General features: G+C 42.6%; 1 protein-coding gene across 3 annotated transcripts in view; it reads right to left on the bottom strand.

Moving 5' to 3' along the window:
- The window catches only part of ATP6V0A1 (ATPase H+ transporting V0 subunit a1), a 30,642-nt gene that overhangs the window by 3,591 nt on the left and 4,801 nt on the right, over positions 1-22,250 (bottom strand). The window contains exons 6-21 of one of the 3 annotated variants that reach the window (XM_084301179.1): positions 20,525-20,628; positions 19,586-19,712; positions 18,191-18,273; positions 17,453-17,546; positions 15,911-16,123; positions 15,112-15,262; positions 14,767-14,906; positions 13,843-14,000; positions 13,298-13,388; positions 12,353-12,471; positions 11,824-12,040; positions 11,095-11,202; positions 10,295-10,369; positions 7,735-7,842; positions 5,106-5,223; positions 4,483-4,654 (exon numbers count right to left, since the gene is read on the bottom strand). In XM_084301179.1, coding sequence (XP_084157305.1) covers positions 4,483-4,654; positions 5,106-5,223; positions 7,735-7,842; positions 10,295-10,369; positions 11,095-11,202; positions 11,824-12,040; positions 12,353-12,471; positions 13,298-13,388; positions 13,843-14,000; positions 14,767-14,906; positions 15,112-15,262; positions 15,911-16,123; positions 17,453-17,546; positions 18,191-18,273; positions 19,586-19,712; positions 20,525-20,628 — 2,078 coding nt within the window. The remainder of the gene's footprint in view (positions 1-4,482; positions 4,655-5,105; positions 5,224-7,734; positions 7,843-10,294; positions 10,370-11,094; positions 11,203-11,823; positions 12,041-12,352; positions 12,472-13,297; positions 13,389-13,842; positions 14,001-14,766; positions 14,907-15,111; positions 15,263-15,910; positions 16,124-17,452; positions 17,547-18,190; positions 18,274-19,585; positions 19,713-20,524; positions 20,629-22,250) is intronic. The other 2 variants (XM_084301177.1, XM_084301178.1) reach the window with 2 other exon arrangements.

Raw genomic sequence — 22,250 nt, 5'->3', positions numbered from 1 at the left:
CCTAACTTTCAGTTAGCTCAAGTGCAAATTCCTGCTTGGTATTTATATCCTTAAGGAACACATCGATGCCTGAGCTGGCAGCGACTCCGAGGGCAGCCTGCAGTGCACCTTGCGGGTGCAAAGCCAGCAGGGTGTTTGTGCAGAGGTGGCTGCAGCCTCTCTTTCCCCAGAAGGACAGCAGCTTCACATGCTGCGGGATCATTCCATCCTACGCTTGGGGCAGATGGCCTTTTAGAGCAGTACCGCGCTGCGATGGTCACACTACAGACATACCCTGGCTTATGACCTTTATGAAGGAAAAGAAATACATTTCTGGCGAGTGGGTGGGGAGCTGGGCTTTACTACTCCCACGCCCGCTGGCTGGATTGCAAGTGGGATGCAGCTCCAGCACGCCCACGCCTCTCCGAAAGCAGCACTCCCCCTCGGTGGCTGCAGGCCAGGAGCAATGCCAGGGCAGGGCAGGGCCTGCCTCTCTTCTCAGCTTACAGCTGAGCACAGCCATCTGCAAGGCACCACAGAACTGCTGCTTTTTATTTACTCCACCCGGTTGGTTGAGGCTGACCACGCTTGTGTTTGAAACCTATTTTGGTGGCCCTGGGCAGCCCCACAGCCTTTGGAACAACACGGGCTTTGTGTGAGCTTCCCACCTGCAGCTGCACCTAACGTTGTGCGACCAGGAGGAATGCTTGGGATCTGTTTCGCTGCCTCCAAGGGACTCAGCTCATCCTCTGAATGTCCATGAACCTGTGGCAAACAGCTTAGGCAACGCATGGCAAAGAAAAATCACATTTATATCTGTCTCAAGTACATGGCGAAGTGCACACACCTCCCAGAGAAGCTGCTCAGGCACTCAGGAAGGAGAAACCAGACTCCAACCCTTAGTACCAGCAGACAGTCCTCCGTGTTTGCCAAACCCATACTCACATGTGACTGGGAACCACTCTCTCCACGCTGATGGACATGGGCTGAGGTGTGGGAGCTGAGACACGAACTGGGGTGATTAGAGCCAAGCCTGGACAATGGTTTGGCCGTGGCATTGGCAAGGGTAAAAACTCCCAACCCTGGAACTGAGCCTCCACATCACAGTCATCTTTTATCACTTACCTGCCTCCTGCAGAGCAGCACAACCTCCACTCTTTGCTGCTCTGAATTAACCTGATTTACTCTGCATTATGCCTGCTGCTATCCATTCTTTTCAGCAATGGCCTGCTCTCGGGATATATTCTAAGGAAAAGAGCTTCCTGCTCTAAACCAAGCCTAAAACCTTGCTTTAAACAGGCAGCTCCACCAAAACAACATTTCTGCATCAACTGCTGGTGCTGTGAGCTGGCTCTGCATCCAGATACAATAGTCTCTTTTTGGGCAAAGTCTATGTTTGCTTTCATTAGAACTGCTGACCAGCTTATAAAGAAGTGAGGTACAATAACGTAAACAGAGATGTCAAGCTCCATCACCGCAAAGCAAACACATTTTGTGTTTCAGAACTGGGATGTTACAATGCAAGGAATTAACCACACGGCATGGGGCGTAGCTCAGACAGCTACCGAGTTCCAGCAGACCTCTGATAAAGGAGACTGCGATCTTGGCAGCACTGTGAGTGCTTTCCTCTGCCTCAAAACGCTTCAGAAAAACCCAGCCTGCAGAAAAAATGCTCGCTTTCTGAAAAAGCACGCAGCAAATCCTCCTCATTTGGGACTGAGGGGCAGAGCTCATGGAAGAATCTGTTCTTCCCACTGAATGACTCCTCCTTTCCAGGAAGGCTGAGCCACCCACACCTTCAGAATTCCAGATAGGTGACTCTTCTCCCAGAGCCACAAAATATGATCTGCTCTTCCCAGGACAGCTGCATTTGATCCTCCACCCCCCGCTCTCTGAAAAGGAAACACCTACCACTGGAAACGTACTGATTCCACGTTCAGAAGCAAAAAGGAATGTGAACAGCATGTTGTTTTGAACAACTGCAGGTGCCTTCCTTTCCATTGTGATAATGAAAACCCAACAAACCCAAAATAATTCCAGCATGTCACCTGCAGTGTGAAATTGATGCTTTTTAGACCCTAAGCTCGAGCAGATTTTTCGTAAAAACTTTTATTTACATTCTCATAGAAGTTTGAAACATATGTTCAGGGCAAATATCCCAATTTAGAACCTCAGTCCTGCAGTTCTCCAGCAGGTGCCTGGCACTGCTCTGCGTGACACCCGTGATCCACGTGCCTACTGCTATTGCTCAGCTGGATTTTTCTCTTTGCCTGCCATTTCAGTGACACGCATCTTCCCTTTAAACATTTCTAGACCATATTTTAATCATACTTGAGAAATAGCTTGGTAATGTGAAAAGCCACCTCTCTGCTGAGCTGTAAACTCTAGTTCACCCTTGTTTCAGGTGCTCTGTCAGCAGTATCCCTAAGTGTGGTCTGTGATTATCATCACATGATAAGTATCTGCAGAAAAACATGCTTGCTTAACTAGAGTGAAAAAGAAGAGGCATTCAGAGCCGTTCACGTACTGTTATTCAGAAGCGTGCCACAAAGCACTGCAGTCCAGGCAAGCAAGATTTTGAAAATCCACTAACTCACAAGCCACTGAAGATGAGGAACACCACGCAGAGTCAGAGTGCTGGTTGCTCTGTGCTGTTAGCACTAATGTTGAGCAGGGTGTGCAGAGCTCCCTCTTCACACTGATGCAACCGTGCATACAGTGACAGCAGTGTGAGGATGAGGAAACACCAGCCAGTCAACAAGAAGATCTCAAGTGACTGGTATGATGATTTCTAGGCTGGATGCCAGGAAAAACAGAAGCACCATCCAGCAGCCATTTGCAGGAGCAGCCCCCCCACGAGAGGCTCCCTCAGCACAAGATGGAGACACCTCTGAACTCCTGGGAGAATCCCAACTCACTCGGGCTACAGAGCCCAGGCACACCGCAACATTTCAGTGTGCACTGAAGCACACTTGTCAACGGAGAACACAAGGGGACAAAGTTTTCATTCCCCAGGAGATGGGGAAGAGTGCAAAGAGACTTCTGCTTGTTTGTTTCTAAAAGGCACTGGCTTCCTTTTCCACTTACGAGACTATTTTTAAAAAGTGCTCAAAACAGCCTTTTTCTCCCACCTAAGCAAAACAGAATTCTCCTTGTGAACTTCATGTGACTTCACTTTCAAACTACCAGGAGAGAAATGACCATAAGAGGTGGCAGCAACCAGAACTCTCCAGAGAAGAGCCACAGACTCACTCGTCTACACTTTAGCCTGAAGAGAACCCCAGCAGAGAGCACAACCCATCCCCATGCTGCTCTTTTGATTCTACTGGCATGCCAAACAGGGAATCTGAAGTGGAACAAAAGGTGCTCTTAAACACGGATTAGAGAAAGCTCTTGAACACTTTCCATACTTGGGTGCAGAGAAAGTGATGAGCACTTGACTAATTCCTTCTTGTTTGCTGTCTGGCTGCATAAAGAGGAACTTAAGAATCACGCAAAAGAGACTAAGGAAGCATTAGTAAATAAACAACAGCAGTAAGAAATATTCCTCATACTCCACGGCACCCCAAAATGCAGACAGACAAAGCTGCCCTGTGTTCTATGTAAGGTCTCAGGAAGATGAGCAAAGTCACATGCACCACGCTGAGCTACAGCTACAATACCACGTGCACACAACAGTTCACGGCCGAGAGATTTTAAAGACAACTTAGAGCTCAATTTGAGCTGATCTTTGAGCTTGTAGTCCTAGATTTTGCTTCCCTGTAAGTCAGCAAAATACGCTAAAGAAAGGTCTATTTCGAACAGATTACCACATTAAAAAAAATCTATTAGTCGTGATATTTACAGGGTAGCATCCCTGTAAATATCTGCAGCCCAGATGCACTGATTTGTTATTTTACTGCCTGTCACTTCACACATCCTATTCAAACAGTCCAATGGCACAAAGCTTTCCTCAAAGAGCAGACCAGATGTGAAGGGAACTGCAATCAGCAGCTATCGCAGCACATCAAGGAAAACAAACACTGGGACCAAGCGACAGAGCAAAGGACAGAACAAAAAATCCGACTGAAAGCCAAAAGCACACTCATCCATCGAGCACAACCTTCCAATCCCATTGCTCACAAAGCTTCACTCTGATTTATTTTTAATTGCAGATCAGTTATTCCCCATAATTTCTAAGTTTATGCATACAATCAGGAAAGAAGTGTACTACTAGAAACGAGAGTGAAAATCCCTGGTCCTATTAAAGGCTTTCTGCTGCCAGAGCACATCTGCTATAGGGCGATTAGATGTTTAGATAAGATCCAGGGTACTCTAGCACTTCTGAACATTACTGATCTCAACTCAGTCTTATCCACTATTACCCTCATTTTATAGCTTTAGTTTTACTGTGTAACAGCCAACTCAATCTGCTGGAAGATGGTATTTTTCCAGGTAGTCCAGGTGACATCAAGTTCCTTACCACAAAGAGCTCTGCGGTTTCTGAGCATTCCTGTAACTCACCAGTGCAAGCGAAGAGCATGGAGAAAAGCAGACAGGCCCTCCATGACCAGGAGAATTGCTACCGTCAAGGTAGCAAAAGCAGCAAATATGAAGAAGAGGCCAAAGCTTCCACCCAGACTCCTCACACTGAGGCCAACGTGGATCACCATGGTCCAGAGCACCTCCGAGAGCTCTGCCAGGAGAAGGGAGAGGAGAGGACTTTCAGAGCATTCAACAAGGTCACGGTTTATTTACATAGCAAAAAAATGAAGTCAAGTGAATTCCCATCATGACAAGGTGGGAAAATTCAGAGGAACAACGGTTTTTGCAGGCAAGTAAACCAGGATGTTGCCCCCAGCTGTTGCAAGCAGTGCAGGGCAGACTACCTGCACAGCTGATTTTTGCTTTATTCAGGGTTTTAATTTCCATCCATCCCTGACAACTTCTAGCAGAGCACTATGCAAGCAGATGTTGGTGTTTAGACTTGATCATCACCATCTAACACACACACAGAGCTCTGTCCTAAAGCAGCAGTGCTTGACACTGCTGGAGAGAGCTCTGGGGAAGCTGCTTGCATTCCTGTCTTTGGTCCAGGTTGATTGTGACACTGATCCAACCTTCTGCTCCAGAAAAAGAGTACTCACGTGCGTGGGCTAAGCTGAGAGCCCAGAGTCTCAAGTAGGACGCGGTGTTTGAGATGCACCCCAAGCAATACTCAATGGTGTGGATTGCCTGGTACACCACTGTGTCGGCAAAGTCGAACTGCAAAGCAAACACAGAAAATTACCAAAGCTGCAAGACTTGGAAGCATGAGAGAGTGGCTGGCTGGGGAAAATGAGCACACTACCTGGTGCTATTACCAAGGACAGCGTGTCTGAAGTTAGACACTGATACTGTCTTCTCCTGGTTTAGCATGTCAGTTTTACAAATTAAAAATGAATTCTCTTGTCTTAGTAGGTTTTGCAGAGTAATAGCTCACTGCTTTAATGTTATTGCTTTCATGCCCTATCGTATGAAAGCAAGACACTGTAAATTCAGCCATGGACTTTGCCAGGAAAAGACTGTTCAGCAACAATATGGTATTCATATGAATTCACTGGTAAACTGCACGGATTTCTACAAAAAAGGAGACAGGATTCCAAGTCGATACTGTGCATGTACCTTTGCTACAGGATCAACAAAAACATTTTACAAGATGGGAACTTTCCCTCTTTGAAAGCAAAAAGGGGGCACAAAACAGTCTAGAAAAAGTCATGTGTGCACAATTCTTTGGCAAAGTCTTTTTTTTTTTTTATAATAAATAAAGAACTCAAGAAAATCTGCCATGAAGGGCAGTTTTTTACTGTGCAGCTTGGGAAAGCATTCCCTACATTCTGGATTTAATCCATGCTTCAGAAACTGCTCATATTTAAGTTAAGTCAACATGATACTTTAAAGACATCGAGTGACTAGTGTTCTAGGCATGCAGAGCAAGCTATTTATATTCTTATTTCTCCCTTGGTACATCCAGAGCAAGAAATATTTCAAACAACGAAGTTAAATTAGCTGTCAAAAGCCTAATTTCTTCTCCACAGAACGTGAACTGCGAAGTTCTTTAATAAAGACTGCCCTAGCAAACAGTACCACCTCCCAGCACAGATGGCACGTCAGCGTGCAATAAGTGGAACGTGACAAATATTTAAACAATGACAATTTACAGCCACATGCAACTGCTGGAGTCACTGCTATGGAGAGAGTCACCACTATGCTAAGGAGCAGAAGAATCAGCAGGATTGCTTTGGCAGGGTATTGGCAGTTCTACACATTTTTCACAGGGTTATTGATATACAGAGTTAACAGTACAGCAGCGTGCTGATCCCCTCCACCCCACCAATTCCACACGGACCCAGACATAATAGGACCACTTTCCACATAACAGAACCACTTTTAGCGTAATTTATGACCTCGTTGTTGCAAAGCTACTCTAATTTCATGGCATTTATGCTTTTATTTTGTAAAATAAGTAAATAAGCGGTTACCTGATAGCCTGAAACCTACAATCAATTCAGCATGAGAGTTCCTAAAAACCACTTCTTTAATACTCATTCTTGTTACAAGTGTTTATGAATGAGCAGTTTCTCAAAACAGAGCCTCTCTTCTACAGCAAGATCCTGGCTGGGTAAGTTGTTGAGCTGTATGAAACCAGACTGCTTTTGCTGTATTTACTCACTGGCAACAACTGATATCATCCTTAAAATTAAAGTCAGTTTGGGAAAAAACATTTCAAGATGGTGTTTGTTGCAGTGCAGAGTTACCAACGACACAACATAAGGCAAATGAGACTTAAACTTTAAAAGCAAAATCTTTTCCATTTCAGACCTCTGGCTCAGCAGCTTTTCAGGTAAACTAAGAGAAGATCTGCAGACAGGGGATAAGACACAAGCTAAATAGATGACGTAATTAAAGGTCTGTTAATGGGTATGACGTTGTATGAAGAATTAAAAATGGCCTGTAATACGTAAACAGCTAGATCTTTTGGAAGAGAAGATGCCATGACATAACATGTTTAATTCGGTGTGTGGTTTACGCCAATGGGAAACATTCCAGATACACATGAATGCAAAGCTGGCTGTAGTCTTACCACCTCATCCTCTGTAGGCTTGAAAACACAAGTTTACATTTAGTGAGGTGTCTCAATCACATTAATCATGAGCACATTCAATAATTCCCTCCTAAGCATGACCCAGTAAAGCAGTTACACACTACATGCACTATGGAAGCAAGGTAATGCTGGAGAACTGTTAAGAAGAATCAAAAAACTCCCAAATTAAGAGACTTTCTCCTTTTTCTCCTCTATCAGAAGTAAGGCAAAGCAACTAAAGTAACCCCCACCAGTCAAAATGAACATAAACTGAGATCTCACTATTGCAGAAACACAGCCCTTGGCCTTTGGCAAGCAGCACAAATGCACTGCACTTCAGCCAGAGACAAGCTGAATATACCATCTGGGAGCACTCTACAGCTCTGTGTAGCCTCTAAGATGATGGTTTCTTGTAAGGAGGACAAACAAAGCCACTTTTCCCTTTATCTGCAAATTATGCTGCCTTTTTTTTTTTTTTCCAGAACTCCTGGGAATGACCAAAAGATGGTCTGTGGTACTTTACTGCTATGAAAACACTTTACTGAAAATGTTGCTATTTAAACAGCTTGGAAATCAGCAAATGTAGTCCAAAAAGCTAGCACATTCTGCTACCAACTTCATTGCCCTCAGACAGAGGCTGGCCAGGTTCTTACCTCTTCCCCCTCCTCAGAGTGGGTAGATAGCTGGTCATGTTGAATGATCTCAGCATCCTCCTCAGTTGGTCCATTGCCCACCCGGATCCCACCAAAGTTGTGTGTCCCCTAATACATGCAGAAAAAGAAAGAACAAAGCGTTGTTGGTGCTTTATTACAAGAGTGGGTGCTTCTTACGACTCCAAGTGCAGCAGCAGTAGCTCACAGAAGAAGACAAGACATTAAGGCCCGGGTTAAACCAGCTGTACAATTCTGTTTCCCAGCTTGGATGGGAAAGATGCTGATTCCTGCTAGGGTTGGGGGACAAAAAAAAAAAGAGTCTTCCTGCATGAATACTTGATACATTTCTCTAAAGTAATTGCAATCCCAATAAATGCCACATCTCTCACAAGAACATTTGCTATAACTGATGTGCAACAGACCAACGTTTTGCCCAGCAGCTGTTGAACAAGCACTCAGAAGGACTGAAGCACCACTGCTGGAAGTGAAACAAGTCGCACAGTGGCACCTCAGAGCAGGACTGACTGACACAGATCTGTGCACACACACACTCGCTCCCCACCAGTGCCAGGCATCCCGACACACGTGGGAAATCAGACGTTCCCTTACTTGGAAATTCGGTGTTGTGCAAGCAGTTCCTTTTATAGGCATTGGTTCTGACACTCAGCGTCTGACGCTCATAAATCTACTGCTCTCTGAATAGGAAAGAATAATCCACAAAGCAAGCTGAAACTTTCCTCTGATAGGATCACTTGATGACTGCACTCATTGCACAGTTACGGCAGGCTTCCTCCTCCATGCTGTCTCACCACCACCAAGAAAGGACGCAGAGAACTGTTCAACATCTGACAGTGACCTCGAGCAGAGCTTTGATGTGTTGTAAATGCGTATTAGACAATGAAGGTCTAACTTGCAGATCTCTAGTTTTGGATTTCTCTTCAGCAAGCAGCTACGGGCACTGTAAAGCAGGATTTCTACTTCCTTCCAGATGTTCCAAAGACAGAAAACGCTCGTGTCTGATCTGAGGGACTGTACATGAAGACCTCTGAGCCTGGCCCACCTAAAGAGGTGGGCTGAAACACCACAAATGGAAATAAAAGCCCTGCGTTCAGCTTTCGGACTGTACCAGGGTCATTTGTAACACGGAATGTAAACAGGCTAACTAGCAACATTAATACTTTAGAAGTTTAGGGATGACAACACAAACCGAGGAGGCTTAAGATTCCGTGGCTTTCACAGCTCATCGCTCTGGCATACGTGTACGAGCAGAACAGTCTCTCAGTGTTCTTTCAACCAATTTGCTCTTAGAAGCCTACTTTTACTTTATGCCAGATTATAAATTTGCTAAAACTACCAGACACAAATTAAAGATTTTGTCAAGTTGTTTCCAAAGACAAATTAGGTAGCTGTTTTTGCTTTGAAAATAGAAATAAGATGAAAAAAGTTAGAATATGTAAGGCAATGCTTTGAGTTTTCAGCATCTTTCTTAACACTTTAAGTTACTGTTGAATAGTATCAGCACTCCATTTCTACACTCCTAGGCTGGAAGAATTTGTACTTTTGCAGCTTTTCCCTCACACCCAACTTGCATCTGTTCTCCGCAGAGTCCAAACTAAACACAGCTCCAACAGCTCCAACCATTTCCTTTATACTCCAGCCACACCTCACCCAGAGATCTTCACTCACAGCTTCTTTTACTAAGAGGCACTCAGTATGTGGGATGGATTATGCACAAAAAAATCTATTGTTATTTCTGACGTTTCTGTGAAGCTACTGAAAATTTCATGATTGAAACATAGGCCAACAGCTAAGAAGTTATCCTCAAAGCATCTTTAGCACATAAAGCACACAATTTGTTTCACTGTTCGTGAGATTTAAGCTTCCTAGTTAGACAGGCAGCATTCATAACTAAAACCAATTTGGAATATGCAGTGCAGAGAAAGAGATAGAAGTTCTAGGAGCTGCTGCAATCTTCGTTCCACCAGAAAGCTTTCACATGGAAGGGTTGGCTACAGGCTTGGACACAAATAAGCAGAAATAACTGCTTATTTCTGCTTAACCATTTTATGGTAGTTTTCAAGTCCAAGTGTCTACAAGGGCACAGATGTTAAAAATCCAGTAAGCACTGGTATGAACTTGCTGGGAGGCCGTCACATAAACACGATGTTTGGGAACACACAATGCAAACAAAAACGCTTCACTGAGAAGAATCCTAATCTAGCTTAAACAAATATGCAAGAAAAGGAAAAAAGGGGAACTTAACCTGGGGGGATGTGGTAGCAAGGTATTCTTGTGCTGCTCTGCAGGTTTTGATTTCAGCAGCACTCCTGCAAAGCGTCTCTGCATTCTGTGCATATGGAACTATTGTCCACCAGCCTGGGAGTTCTTCCAGAATGTATCAGTTATGCTGAACTTTGCTCTTTCCAAGACAAAGTGTCCAAGACAAAGTGTCTTTCACCCTAAAGGTGCAGTTGTCATTCACTTATGAAATTCAGATACATTCCATGCTCTCTTGATAATTAGATATAAATCCATCACGTGATTTTTTAAATCCACTCACTGTTGCAGCCGCTGCTGCCTCTAGTGCCTGCTCGTTCGGGACTGTGCTGACTTGGGCCTCCACGGGCTGCCCTTCCTGATAGTGAATGGAAGAAAAGAAAGGGAGGAGGAAGAAAACAAAAAGAGAAAGGGAGACGAATGGAGGGGACATGGGAGGATGAAAGATGGTCAGAGAAGGGAGAGGGAGTGTCTTTAACTGAACTGATCTTTGACTCAACTTAACATCCTAAAAGCTGTCTGCCATACATGCAGGGAAAATTTCAAGTATCCCCAGTGCACACGTGCCAGGTCCCTGCATTTTATATAAAGATACTTTACAGCACAGGTGGAAACCTACAGAGTACCCCAGGAGATAACCTCTCATGTAAAAGTGAAAAAAATAGAGTTCTGCAATCACTGTTACTTTTAACCATCCGAAATGCTTTAAGAATTATGGCCACTAAGTTTGTCAGCCATGAAGTTTACTTTGTTTTTAAACTGTCATCCTAGCAAAAGCACAGAAATGCATCCAGCAACCAAAAGAACTGTTCCCAAACCAGCTGACAATGCTCAAAGCAGTCATATTGCTTTTGTCATTACCAACAGGTAGGGTTTAAAAGTTGACTTGATGCTGGATCCAGATCTGCTAAGCAGGCAGGCAATACCTCATCTGCAGTAAAACCCAGCGGCCTCTCTGACTAGGAATATGCAAAGAGGCTTTACAGGTCACAGGGCAGCATGAACTCATGTATCCAGGTGGAGAACAAAGCTTTTCAACCGTAATAAGTTCTCATATTGAAAATATACAAGGTAGTCACCCACCAAGTGCTTTCTCCTTAAATACTGATGGCGAAGGACCAGAGGTTTAGCTACCAGCATCCACGGCACGCACAGTAATGCCACCACCACGAGGAAACACTGGAGCCCTTGCTGCAACAGAAACAAGTCTCAGATGATTTAGTGGCAGTCCACACTCAAAAAAAAAAAACAACCCAAACCTTTCAAGAGGTCTCACATGACACTAAACGACTGAATTCCCAGAGCATGTGGATGCTTCACACACTCTCTCTCCCTCCCAGGAACAGCAACATGAGCTGTACTTGATAACTGACTGCAACTTGTCTGACTGTACACGTGCTGTGTACACTGATAGTGGTTTAGATTCGGGAAAGACAAAGGATTCTGCAGGGAATGACAACTTGGCAGATATCCAAGTGCTGTGGGGAAATTGCATTAGCACCTTAGCTAAGCTTCAAGGCACTGCACTGCAGATGCAGGGCAATATTTCTAATGACTTTTCACTATTAATCTGGATCCAGATATGCTGGAGCACAGCTGACTTATGTTCAGTCTGATATAAATTCTCTGCAAAGGAATTATTCCTTCTTTCTTCAAGATTACATAGTGTCAGGCTTTGGAAATGATGCTACATTTCTTCTCTCTCAGAGAGAAACTGTTTAATGCCTGATTTTACAATTAGTATAAGGTTATATTAGAAAGATTAATATCATGAATCATCCATGATCTTACTATTCTAGCAAGAGCACGCACCTGCCCTTTGTAAAGCATCTTGTTACTGGTATCGCCATAGGAGAACAGAAACATATTGATAAAATGTATTAAAAGGCTTGGTGCATCCTTTGATGTGTGAGCATCGTAGGCTGTCCATTTGTAGAAAATGAGAATAACAAGGTATCCAAACAGTGAGGACATGAAAATAATTTCTGGAATAAATCCAAGGTATATGTTCAGTGGCTTCTTAAAATATCTACAGAAAAAAAGAAAAAAGGAGAGTTTGAAATTATATTTAGTTCACATTAGACATGTGTAGGGCAAAATTTTTTTAAGAGAAGGGGAAAAGCACCTCTGGAACAAAACTGCAGAGGCTACGCACTTCTATAATAGTTAGGACTTAACACAGTTAGCTACTTAACATGCATGGTGATATGTACACAGAAATAGCTGTATTATGCCTTTCAGTTGAAGTCTGATAGACTCCTGCATCTTAAACAGATGCACACATTATACCCGGAGAAGTTTTCCTCCCTCCCCCCTCAAGAAAGCAGAACAAAGCACTTACATGTGGTTGAGAAGACTCAGCGTGACACCAAAGAGCATGTGGATAATGCCAAGAATCACAGACATTTTCATCTTAAATGAATTGAGGAAGGCCAGCTTATTGCTGGCGATATTCCAGATCTGTGAAAAAACACCATTAAGTCAGCCAAGCACTGAGTAAAAGGAAAACAGAGAAGAATGAAAGTGTTCTCTCTAAGCTAAACAGTATTAACCATCCAGAAAGTATCAGGCTCTAAGGGCAAGGTTCTATTTATTTGGTTTTTAACAAAGCTGTTTGTCATGCAGATACCTATTCAGGAAACAAGCAGACAATCTTCCTGATAAGAGCACTTAAAGCAACTGATCCCACTATCAGAGCAGGAATCAAGCCTTGCTTATTCTTATGGGAGGCAAAAGTTGCAGGAAAAGAGTACAGAGGCTATTACCTTGACAGGAAAAAAAAAATGTTTATCCATTTCAATGAGCAATTACACATTAAAGTTCTGATTTTCTGCACTTCCTCTTTGATGTGGAACACACAATATTTTTGTCAAATATTCTAAGTACAAGGAGCAGTGCTATTAATATAAGCAGCTACAAAATGTCAGGATTACTCAGAAACTTACATTTCCAAGACTGATTGGAAAGACAGATAACTAACTTTTTCCAAAGTGGAAAAAAAGAAAAAGTAATTTCGTAAAATGATTTCTATGTCTCATGCCAGATTTGATTAAAAAGCTGTAGGTTAGAAAGGATGAGAAAGAAGCCTTTTGTGGCCCCAAGTCTTTCTATCCTCCATTTAGCGCCTCTTAGGAACATTTTCATCATTCAGGACTGTTTCCAACACTGATAAGGACTGCTAATGGAATGGCTGGGAGGGGGAAATCTTTCACAGTGAACTGGACAGACACTTTTCTGTTTACACAAGATGTTCATAATGGACAGCATAGGAAGAAAGAGCTCTTACTGGGTCAATGCCAAAGGGATACGGACCACCAAACACCCCTGGAATAGCAGGGTTCAGCTGAAGCAGAGGAGTAGTCTCCAGCAGAGCATCTCTGTTTGGGTATAAGTAGATTATATAAACATTAGCACAAGCAATGCTGACCTCTTTATAAAAGTAATAGCATTCTTCCCTTGTGAGAGCAAGAAATAGCTCAAATTGAGAGAACTTTAAGGTTCCCATGTGGCCCTAGAGATTTGCCAAATGAGTAACAAATCTTTTTTCTGACTTGTTATTCAGTGCCACAAGGAAAAAAGATTCAGGAGACAGGAATCTTGCCTGAATCTAGTGAATCTATGAGAAGAACAGTGTTAAAGTGCTTCTGTATTAATTCTCTGAAAACAAGCTGGTTTGAAACTCATTGGGCATTACATTTACACCCTCTCTTCCAATTCTACTCAAGCCTGAGTTCAGAATTTTTTGCTTTCCTGACATGGGAGGATGATGGATAACATCACCTACTTGACACTATCACTTGTTAGTTATGTAATTACCAACTGTTTACTCACGACCAATTGCCTTTTGTGAACATTGGCCGAACACTCCATGATGAGCCGAACATATTAAGAGACTTGGAGAAGCAGTCGTTATAGATGAGGCCCGTGTAAGTGGAGAACAGTCCCATCAGTAGAATGATGTATCGGCCGCTAAAAACAGTGTTGAACATCTGACATAAAAAAAAGAGAAAAGAAGGTCCATGAGAACAAGGGAAGTCTCTCATACGGACAAAGCAGTAACATCAGTCAGTTGCAGAACAAGCAACACTGGCCAAATGGACTAAAACCACACTCTTTATTCCCATGTGGTGGGGATTAAGGGTGCAAGAGGTAACGCTGCAAGAACAGAACCCAAACACAGGATAAGTTGGTGGTGTGACTGCGTGTAAAGAATCTGGAATTAGCTGAAGAGGATAAAATGTACTCCACCCAGTGATGCAAACCCCCAGCTGGCAGCATTGCTTTGAAACTAAGCAGTGCTGACCCCAGTCCAGCTTTCTCCATGCTCTGTCAATGCACCTGCACTCTGATTTACTTCCTCTCAGCCTAAGCCTAGACCAGTAAAAGGAAGAATCGTGTAGATACACGTGCTTGGGTGCACACAGACACCAGGAATTTTCCAGTGACTGAATCCCTTCATAACCCAACCAGGTTCTGGGGTGATCCATTTACAACTGCTTAGCTGTCCAGCTGCACTTGATAAACAATTTCCTTTAAACATCTGAAAGGGATAATTTCCTCCAATCATCTGAAAGGAAAATCACAGGATGATGCTACTCAGTCTGTGGTCTACAGACTTGTCAGTCTGCTTGTGTGCTTCACAAATTTCAAATGCAAGGAGTAACAGGTATTTTCAATTGAAGAGGGGGAAGATGCAAGTAAATCAAGTTGCAACTCTGCTTTAGATGCAAAGCCGAGCATGCCACGTCTCTTTACCTCATTGTCACTTTTCTGTGACAGAATACGACTTTCCCTGAACACCATCCAGACAGCAATCAGAGTCATCAGGATTCCATGGCCAAAATCTCCAAACATCACAGCAAACAGAAACGGGAAGGTAATGATTGTGTACGGTGCTGTAGGAGAAGAATGACACTCCTAATGCACTGCATCTGAGTAAGCCCAGCCTCACTACAGTACAATTTACATGCAATACAATTCCCAGGGATGTTCCCTGCTTCTGACCGGAGTTAAGTTCACTAATAGAAATTTGCACACAGGACAGTCAACATTGAGAAACGCTACAACTAAAAGAAGTTACATTTATAAGTATGGATTTACCTGGATTTATTTCCCGATAAGTTCCAATGCCATAAGCATCAACAATGTTTTGAAAGCCACAAGTGAACTTGTTAGTTTTGTTGTATGTTGGTGGGGTCTGATTAGTTTGCATCCTATTTAAAATGGATGGGACAGTGGATCCACTGTGCTCCTGTTTTTAAAAAAATAAAAAATCAGGACTAGAAAACATCCTCAGAGTAAGGGAGGACAGAGTAAAACATTACTTTCTTGTTAGTATTTGTTAAACTGCAAGCTTGCATTTTTATAGCCCGCTTGTGTAATGAAGAAGTATACTTGAGCAGCTGAAGAAGGCTGCCAAGATTCCTCTGCTCTCCACTTCATATTTCAGGAGGAGAAACACTGTTAGTATGGAGGAGCATTTTATTTCATTATTTTATAAAACAGCAAATGAAAAGACACCTGACTTTTCATTATCTACCTGAGCAGAAGGCAAGCTTGCTAATGTCCTGGATAGCTCCCTTCAGGAAGCTGCACTGTATATAAAAACAGCAGGACTACAAAGCACATCTAGGTTAACCAAACAGCTCCAACATGGAAAAACACCTGATCACAGCATTTTCCTGAACTTCAAGGCTTACACAGTGTATTTATAAGGTACACAGCATTATAGCTATAAGCCATGACTCCTGCATGTTAAATAAGCTGTCCTCTGTGAGGACTGACTCAAACAGCCCAAAGGGATGGTTTCCAGAAAAATCAATTAATCCATGTTGCATTTGCTGACAGTCGATAGTTTGCTTGAACAGAAGCAGATAGGAGCAGTGCAGCAGATACTCACAGTGCCTCTCCTGAGAGCAAACTGGATAGAATCGAGGTCAGCAACAGGACACCAGACTTCAGCAATCAAGCACTTCTGTGTCACATCGATATTGCACAGGTTCAGGGTATGGTAGATGGCCTTCATCTTGCGTACTTTGATGAACCAAACACGGATATTTTTAGCAGCTGCCTGCAGAACCCTTTGGCGATGATCCTCTGTTTGGTTCAGCACCTTTCATAGAGAAGCGGGACAAAAATGAGGCAAGATCAGTAGCCAAAACCTGCAGCACACAGAAGTGCAGTGAAGTAGGGCTTACCCACCAGAGGACAGATGCCTGAGCCCTGACCCCCATCCCATGCACAAGACTGCCACATGTCTGCAGTATATGCTTTACTCTCCATATTAATATGTTCTGCTAGCAGATTTTAGGGCTTCCTTCCAGGTATAGCCTTTGAATACTTTCCTCCTCCAACTCCAAGTCAGTGGTTACTTCAAATAATGAACCGTTTTGTGATCACAAAATTTTTTTCCTCCACCCAGGTTAAAAGAGCAGAGAGGAGTTCTACAAGTGAGGTGTACACTGCCTTAAAAAACAGAAAAACACTACAACAGACTTTAAAAAAAATGGAAAGGAGAAAGTGTTTTCTACTAAGGGTGTTTTCCAACTGGAACAAGTCTAACTCAGGCCAAGTCAGACTCCCAGCCTGGAAAGTCTGATACTCAAGGGAAAGTGAGGACACGGGGCACAGCTATCACATGCAGCTTTGCATTCTGACAGTCAAATTGCTTCTGCATTCTTTAGAATTATGAAACAGCTGCACCACACAACTTCCAGCTTGAGAGAGGTTCTGTATAAGATAAGGTGGTCAAATTAATTTCTTCTTCTAGCTCCTGAACTTGTTCCTTATTTTCATCTTGGATCCCTTATATTTTTCTGCATTGTGACATACTGCCTTTCTTCCTTGAAGCAAGCATCAAATATTTCAGAGCTGGCACCCAGCAGTTTTGTGTGCTCATTGCTTTTTATCAACATTCAGGCTGCTGCACAAGAGCTTAGTTCCAAGGCAGAAACTCTTCAGGACAACACAACATGAAAATATGAAGACAGGCAGGAAAAATAGCTAAGTTAAAATTACTTCCAAGTTGAGATAACAATACTAAGTCTGAATTTATTTTAACTAAGTTCTTGCAGATGAAACAGACAACTACACAAGCATATTTTCAGAATTGGAAGCACGGTATCTTCTTACACATGAATATTCTTCTCTGCTCCCTGGCATACAGCTCTATATTAACACTGTTTTTACATGTATATAATTAACTACTCAGCCCTCTGGAAAGTTCAAACCACCTCACCACCCTAAGTGCTGAAAAACAAAACAGCAGAACAGAAAGCCTCTGAACACCTTTCATGCACTGCTGAGCTGTTGGTCTCAAGCTAGCCTCCGCTGAAAATATGGTGACCTAATAGGGCCAACATTTCTCCTCTTTTAATAGGATCCACAGAGTAATCCAAATATCAATTAACAAACAAAAAAGCATTGACCCGATTTGTTTTACCATCTGAAGATCATCAATTCTGGTATTGACACCAGAAGCCATTTCCTTCCGCTCCTGTGGTGTTTCTGGACACGGGTAGAGGGAGGCACGGAATCTGAAATACATGCAAGTCTCCTTAATAACAAATATGGAAGGAATAAACCAGTCAGGGAAACAGATGGCTGAGACTGAACACAAAAATAAGGCAAGAAGCACCTTTAAAGCAGTTTCTGTTCAGCAAACCTGCCAAGCAGTTTCAGTTGCTAAATCAAATGGGTGCAGAAGTTTGTTTAAGGCCAAAACAGAAGCTAAACGTTTAGAAAAAAGTGAAGCAGAAGAAATTCCTCTGTTCCCTGCACTGACGGCATTTCAAAGGCACTGTTGTGCAGTTGATTAGCCAGCCCAGGTCAGGGTGCTGTTATCACGCCAATGCAGCAGCTGCCAGATGTAGTTATTGTTGGTCTCCCCCGTGACAATACTGCCTGCTGACATCCCAACAGGTCTGAATTCAACATTTACTTTGCTGTTTAAGGTATTCTCAAACAAAAAGCAATCACCTATGTTGAGCATTATAGGCTTAGGGAGTAGCCAGTTTGACTGTAAAACATGATTCACCTGGTTACTGGAGGATTTATTTGCTGCCAAACTACAGTCATCATGAAACTAGTAGCTGAAAACTACGGACATTAAGCTACTTCAGTGTATTTCAAATGCTCAAGTGAGTTGCCTAGCTGTAAGACTTTCAAGTAACTTGCATACCCTTCACATATCTTCTTGACTCTGTTCTTTAACTGGTCACCTTGGAAAAAGATGATGAACACAGACTTGTGCACATAATCCCCCTAGAAAAGAAGAAAGGGTGTGTTGTAATAGCCCAGCTGTCTGCAGAAATTAGCATTACAGCAAATTACAACAGAGTTCTACTTTCTCTTTGCTGAAGCCTGTACATATAGGGTTCATATTTGCATAGCAAGTCAAGAATGCACCTCTGCACTCAGTCACAAGAAAAGCACTTTCCTTAGACACAGTATAGGACACTAATGCTGGACTCATGTTTACTGAAGTAAAATTCTAGATCATCCTATTACCTATTCTATGGCAAACAACAGACATGAAGATCTGAGAAAAATTGTCATAAGAACAGAGATGCAATTAAATATATATATCATCACTAACTGAAGGCAGCCCGCCTACACAATCAAGCAAAAAGCTGAAGAGTGAATTAAAGTACGATGGAATTTAGCAACTTTGATTCTCAGGGGAGGCCAACAGCACATTCTTTGTACAGCTGTTTTCATGCTGGTAGCTAGTTCCCCTTTCCTGCATTTGTTGATAAGTTATTGTTCTACCTTACTTAGGAAACCTTACCATAATGTTTCAAGAATAATTACATTAGGTGTAACCTCAGTTTAAGGAAGTGTTGCACAATAAGAACAAAGTGTCTCCATGCTGACAGATAATTCAACAGGTCAACTACCAGTGGCTGGTGGGACAAGAGAACAAGTCAGCCTTCTGAGAAAGAAGCAGTCACTGCCTTTCAACGTGGCTATTTTTTTGTTCCAGTGCAGCTTACGTACAGCCCTTCTTTTCACACGTTAAGATCAGCAGTTCCAAAAACTTGGGCGTTGTCCACTGACTTGAGCAAAGAGGACATGGTACGTAAAACCAGGCCCAATCACAACATTTACTGTTTATATTCATAATAAAGCCAAAAATTCTCAAGTGGACATTTAGATTTCTGGGTAACAAATTAAGAAAAAGTGAAAGGTTCAAGCTCAGACTAAGTGAGCTACTGGTGTCACGCTGATGTCCACAGAAGCCTCTCTTTCAAGGAGGTTTAACTCTTATTCAGAACTGCACGACGGAGTTGTGTTTGCACATTTTTGCCAGAGAAGCAGCTATGCCCTGCTGCAGTCCAAATTCAGAGTTGTATTTCCCCTTTTGACAGCATCCGTTACCCATCTCACTTTTTTTAAAAAAAGAGCAGAAAAATATTGGCCTTTAGAGCCTCAAGCTCTGCACACAGGTACTGTGAAGAGATGCAACTCCAGTGTTTGCCTGCATGGAGCTCATGGAAGGATACAGGCTTAGATCTATACAGCAGATCCTTTCATGAATCTGAGACTTGCTGCTGTAAATGATGGTTTCCTTTACCGTTACAGGATCCTCCAGGGGGTTTTCAATCTCTGCCTGACGCAGGAACACGTTCCCTCGGCACACTCGCCACAGCATGCGCTCAAACATGGGGATTCGCTCGCGGTTGATCACACCAGCCACAAACCTGCAGAGGAGACAGTACGAGCGTGAGCTCTGCACCTACAAGAATACACAGCCCAGCACCCAAAGCACTGACACCAGCTGGAGTTTAGCATCAGATTGAAAACAACAAAAACCTTGCTTTGAAACGAGTTCCTTACACAAAATGAAAAATTCTCTACATACACAGAGATAAAACTACAACAAAAACAATGGCACTATACCAAAAGCTAAGACTTTTAACAAAAAAATTGTCTACCAAAAAAAAAAAAAAGAGAAGAAAAATGTATTTAGACATACAGTTTCTATACCTGCTACTGTTTGTTTCAACAGGCTCATGGTACGTTACACACCAAGCATTTAGCAGTCAAGGCTACCACTGACTATGTTCTAGGCAGATGCTTCAGGAGACCTCACTGACTCAAATGCCTACATCCAGACAAAGAATTACACACGTATGGACACAGCCTGGAAGCAGTTAGTACAGAAGATATAGAACTATACAGATTTTTCAGAGCATTAGGTGCTCACAGTTACTGGTTTCAACAAAGTTGAGAGAGCTCGGTGTCTGAAAAAGCAAACAGAACAGATTTATAAAGAATAAACTAGTACATGTTTTGTGTGTAGAGAGAAACGTGCAAAGCACAAATGTGAACTGGAAAGTTGATGCGCATGGGACAAGAATGGAAACCAACAGCTAGATTTAGATCAGCTTTGAGCTGCTTCAAGTGCCAGTTCTGCAACAATTGTGCTCAAATCACCACGGACTCCATATAAATGATAAACATAAGCCAGCAACCCTAACGCAAGACAGACAAAAGCACAAACTGCCATTACCCAAGCCGTAGCGGGGCACCTCTTCCCATCTCGCTTGGCTCCAGGAGTGAAGAGGATTCCTCCAACAGGTCTGGATCCGCCATCTGCTGATGATGCAATTCAGCCTGAATTCACAAATCAATTAATATCTAATGAAACTAGTTAGTGGCATGCAGGGAACGAGGAACCAGGAGATAGTTGGGGGAGACAAGAAAAGAAAAAAAAAGAAAGAACATAAAACAGCGGAAAGAGGAACCAAATGATAGAAAAGACAGCGAGAATCACACAAGGAGGAAAAAAACAAGAGGGAAAGTGGAATGGCTCAAAGCTCCCACATAAGAATAGCCCAAAGTTTGCCGCAACAGAACAGAGGGGCTGTGGGATATATAAGTCTGAAGAAAGGCAGAATTCCAAGAAATTTATCCAGTTTTAAATACAAGTGATGTTCCCAAGAACCATTTTTAACAGCACAAAACTGGGACACACCTTACTCATATCTTCCCCTAGATCTTAAATGGAAAATAGAGTGAAAGCAGAGGCTTATTCACTCTTGCCCTATTTGTGCATTTACTGCATATTAATAAAGATGCAGAAGGCATTTCTAAGAGGTGCCTGTGAAATTACACATGTAAAATACTCTGGTGCACAGACAGAAGAGTGCTGTGCAGGTTAAGTCTTCCACAGACAGTTTAACTGACCTTATAACTTCACAAGATTGTAACCCTACAGCCCAGCTCTGTCAGACCTGCACATCCTCTACATCGGGCTTCTGCCATACTTCAAAGACAAAGCAATACCTTACTCCTCTTGGAATTAGGTGACAACGGTTTGATTAATTCCATGTTACGTTGCTACATCAGCATGGATACGGTCAGAATAAGCAACAAAATCCAGAAGGAATGGATATGAGTTCTCTTTACAGACTGTAAAAAAAAATAATTCTCCCTCCAGGAAAACCACAGTACTTCCAGCTTAAGGGCACACTTGCTGCTTAAATCCATTTATTCTGCATTTATTCTCCTATTCACTGTTTATTCTTGCCAGTTGCATATGATGTATTGCTTAAGGCTGTCTGACAAGGTTACTTAATTTCTGACTAGCTAGGCATTAAAGCATGAAGCAGCTTATACAGTCCTTCACTGCAACTGATTTGCAGACTGAAATTCTTGGGAATACAGCTTGTAAGCATCAGCAATTTGAGTCAGGAAGGATGCTCAAATGACATCCTCTTGGGCACCAACCTCGTACTTCATTCACAACCCAGTGTCAGTTATTTCTACCTCTGCAGCTTATATAATGAAACAAAGAGATTGACAGAGCTCTTTAGCACAAGCAAAGGGCCAAATTCTACCCTCTGTGGTACACAGGAGGCCTTCCCCACTGTGCTGTCGGGGAACTTGCTACAATACATTGGAAGGTAGAGTTTGACTGCACAACATGTAAAACGCATGCATGCAAGCAACGCAGCCTTGCAAAAGTAAATGGCAAGTGTAACAACCCAGCCATGATTTCTTTATTCTCACAATGGTTGTGTAATATTTTTAGTGATAACTCTGCACCATTTTACTTGCATGCCAAATAAAATCTTCCCTTTCCAGTAAGGAAGATTTTTTTTTTTTTTGCAAGGCTGACATCAAATCCAGCTCAATTTTTTTGTCCACACATTTGTCTTAGCTTATAGATGCTACAAAAATAAGGTGGCCTTTAATTTACTTTGGAAAGACAACAAGTTCTGGTCCTTTCCACC

The sequence above is a fragment of the Netta rufina genome (genome assembly GCF_964035555.1).
Source record: "Netta rufina genome assembly, chromosome: 24".
Classification (NCBI taxonomy): domain Eukaryota; kingdom Metazoa; phylum Chordata; class Aves; order Anseriformes; family Anatidae; genus Netta; species Netta rufina.
This window is presented reverse-complemented; position numbering and strand designations above follow the sequence as displayed.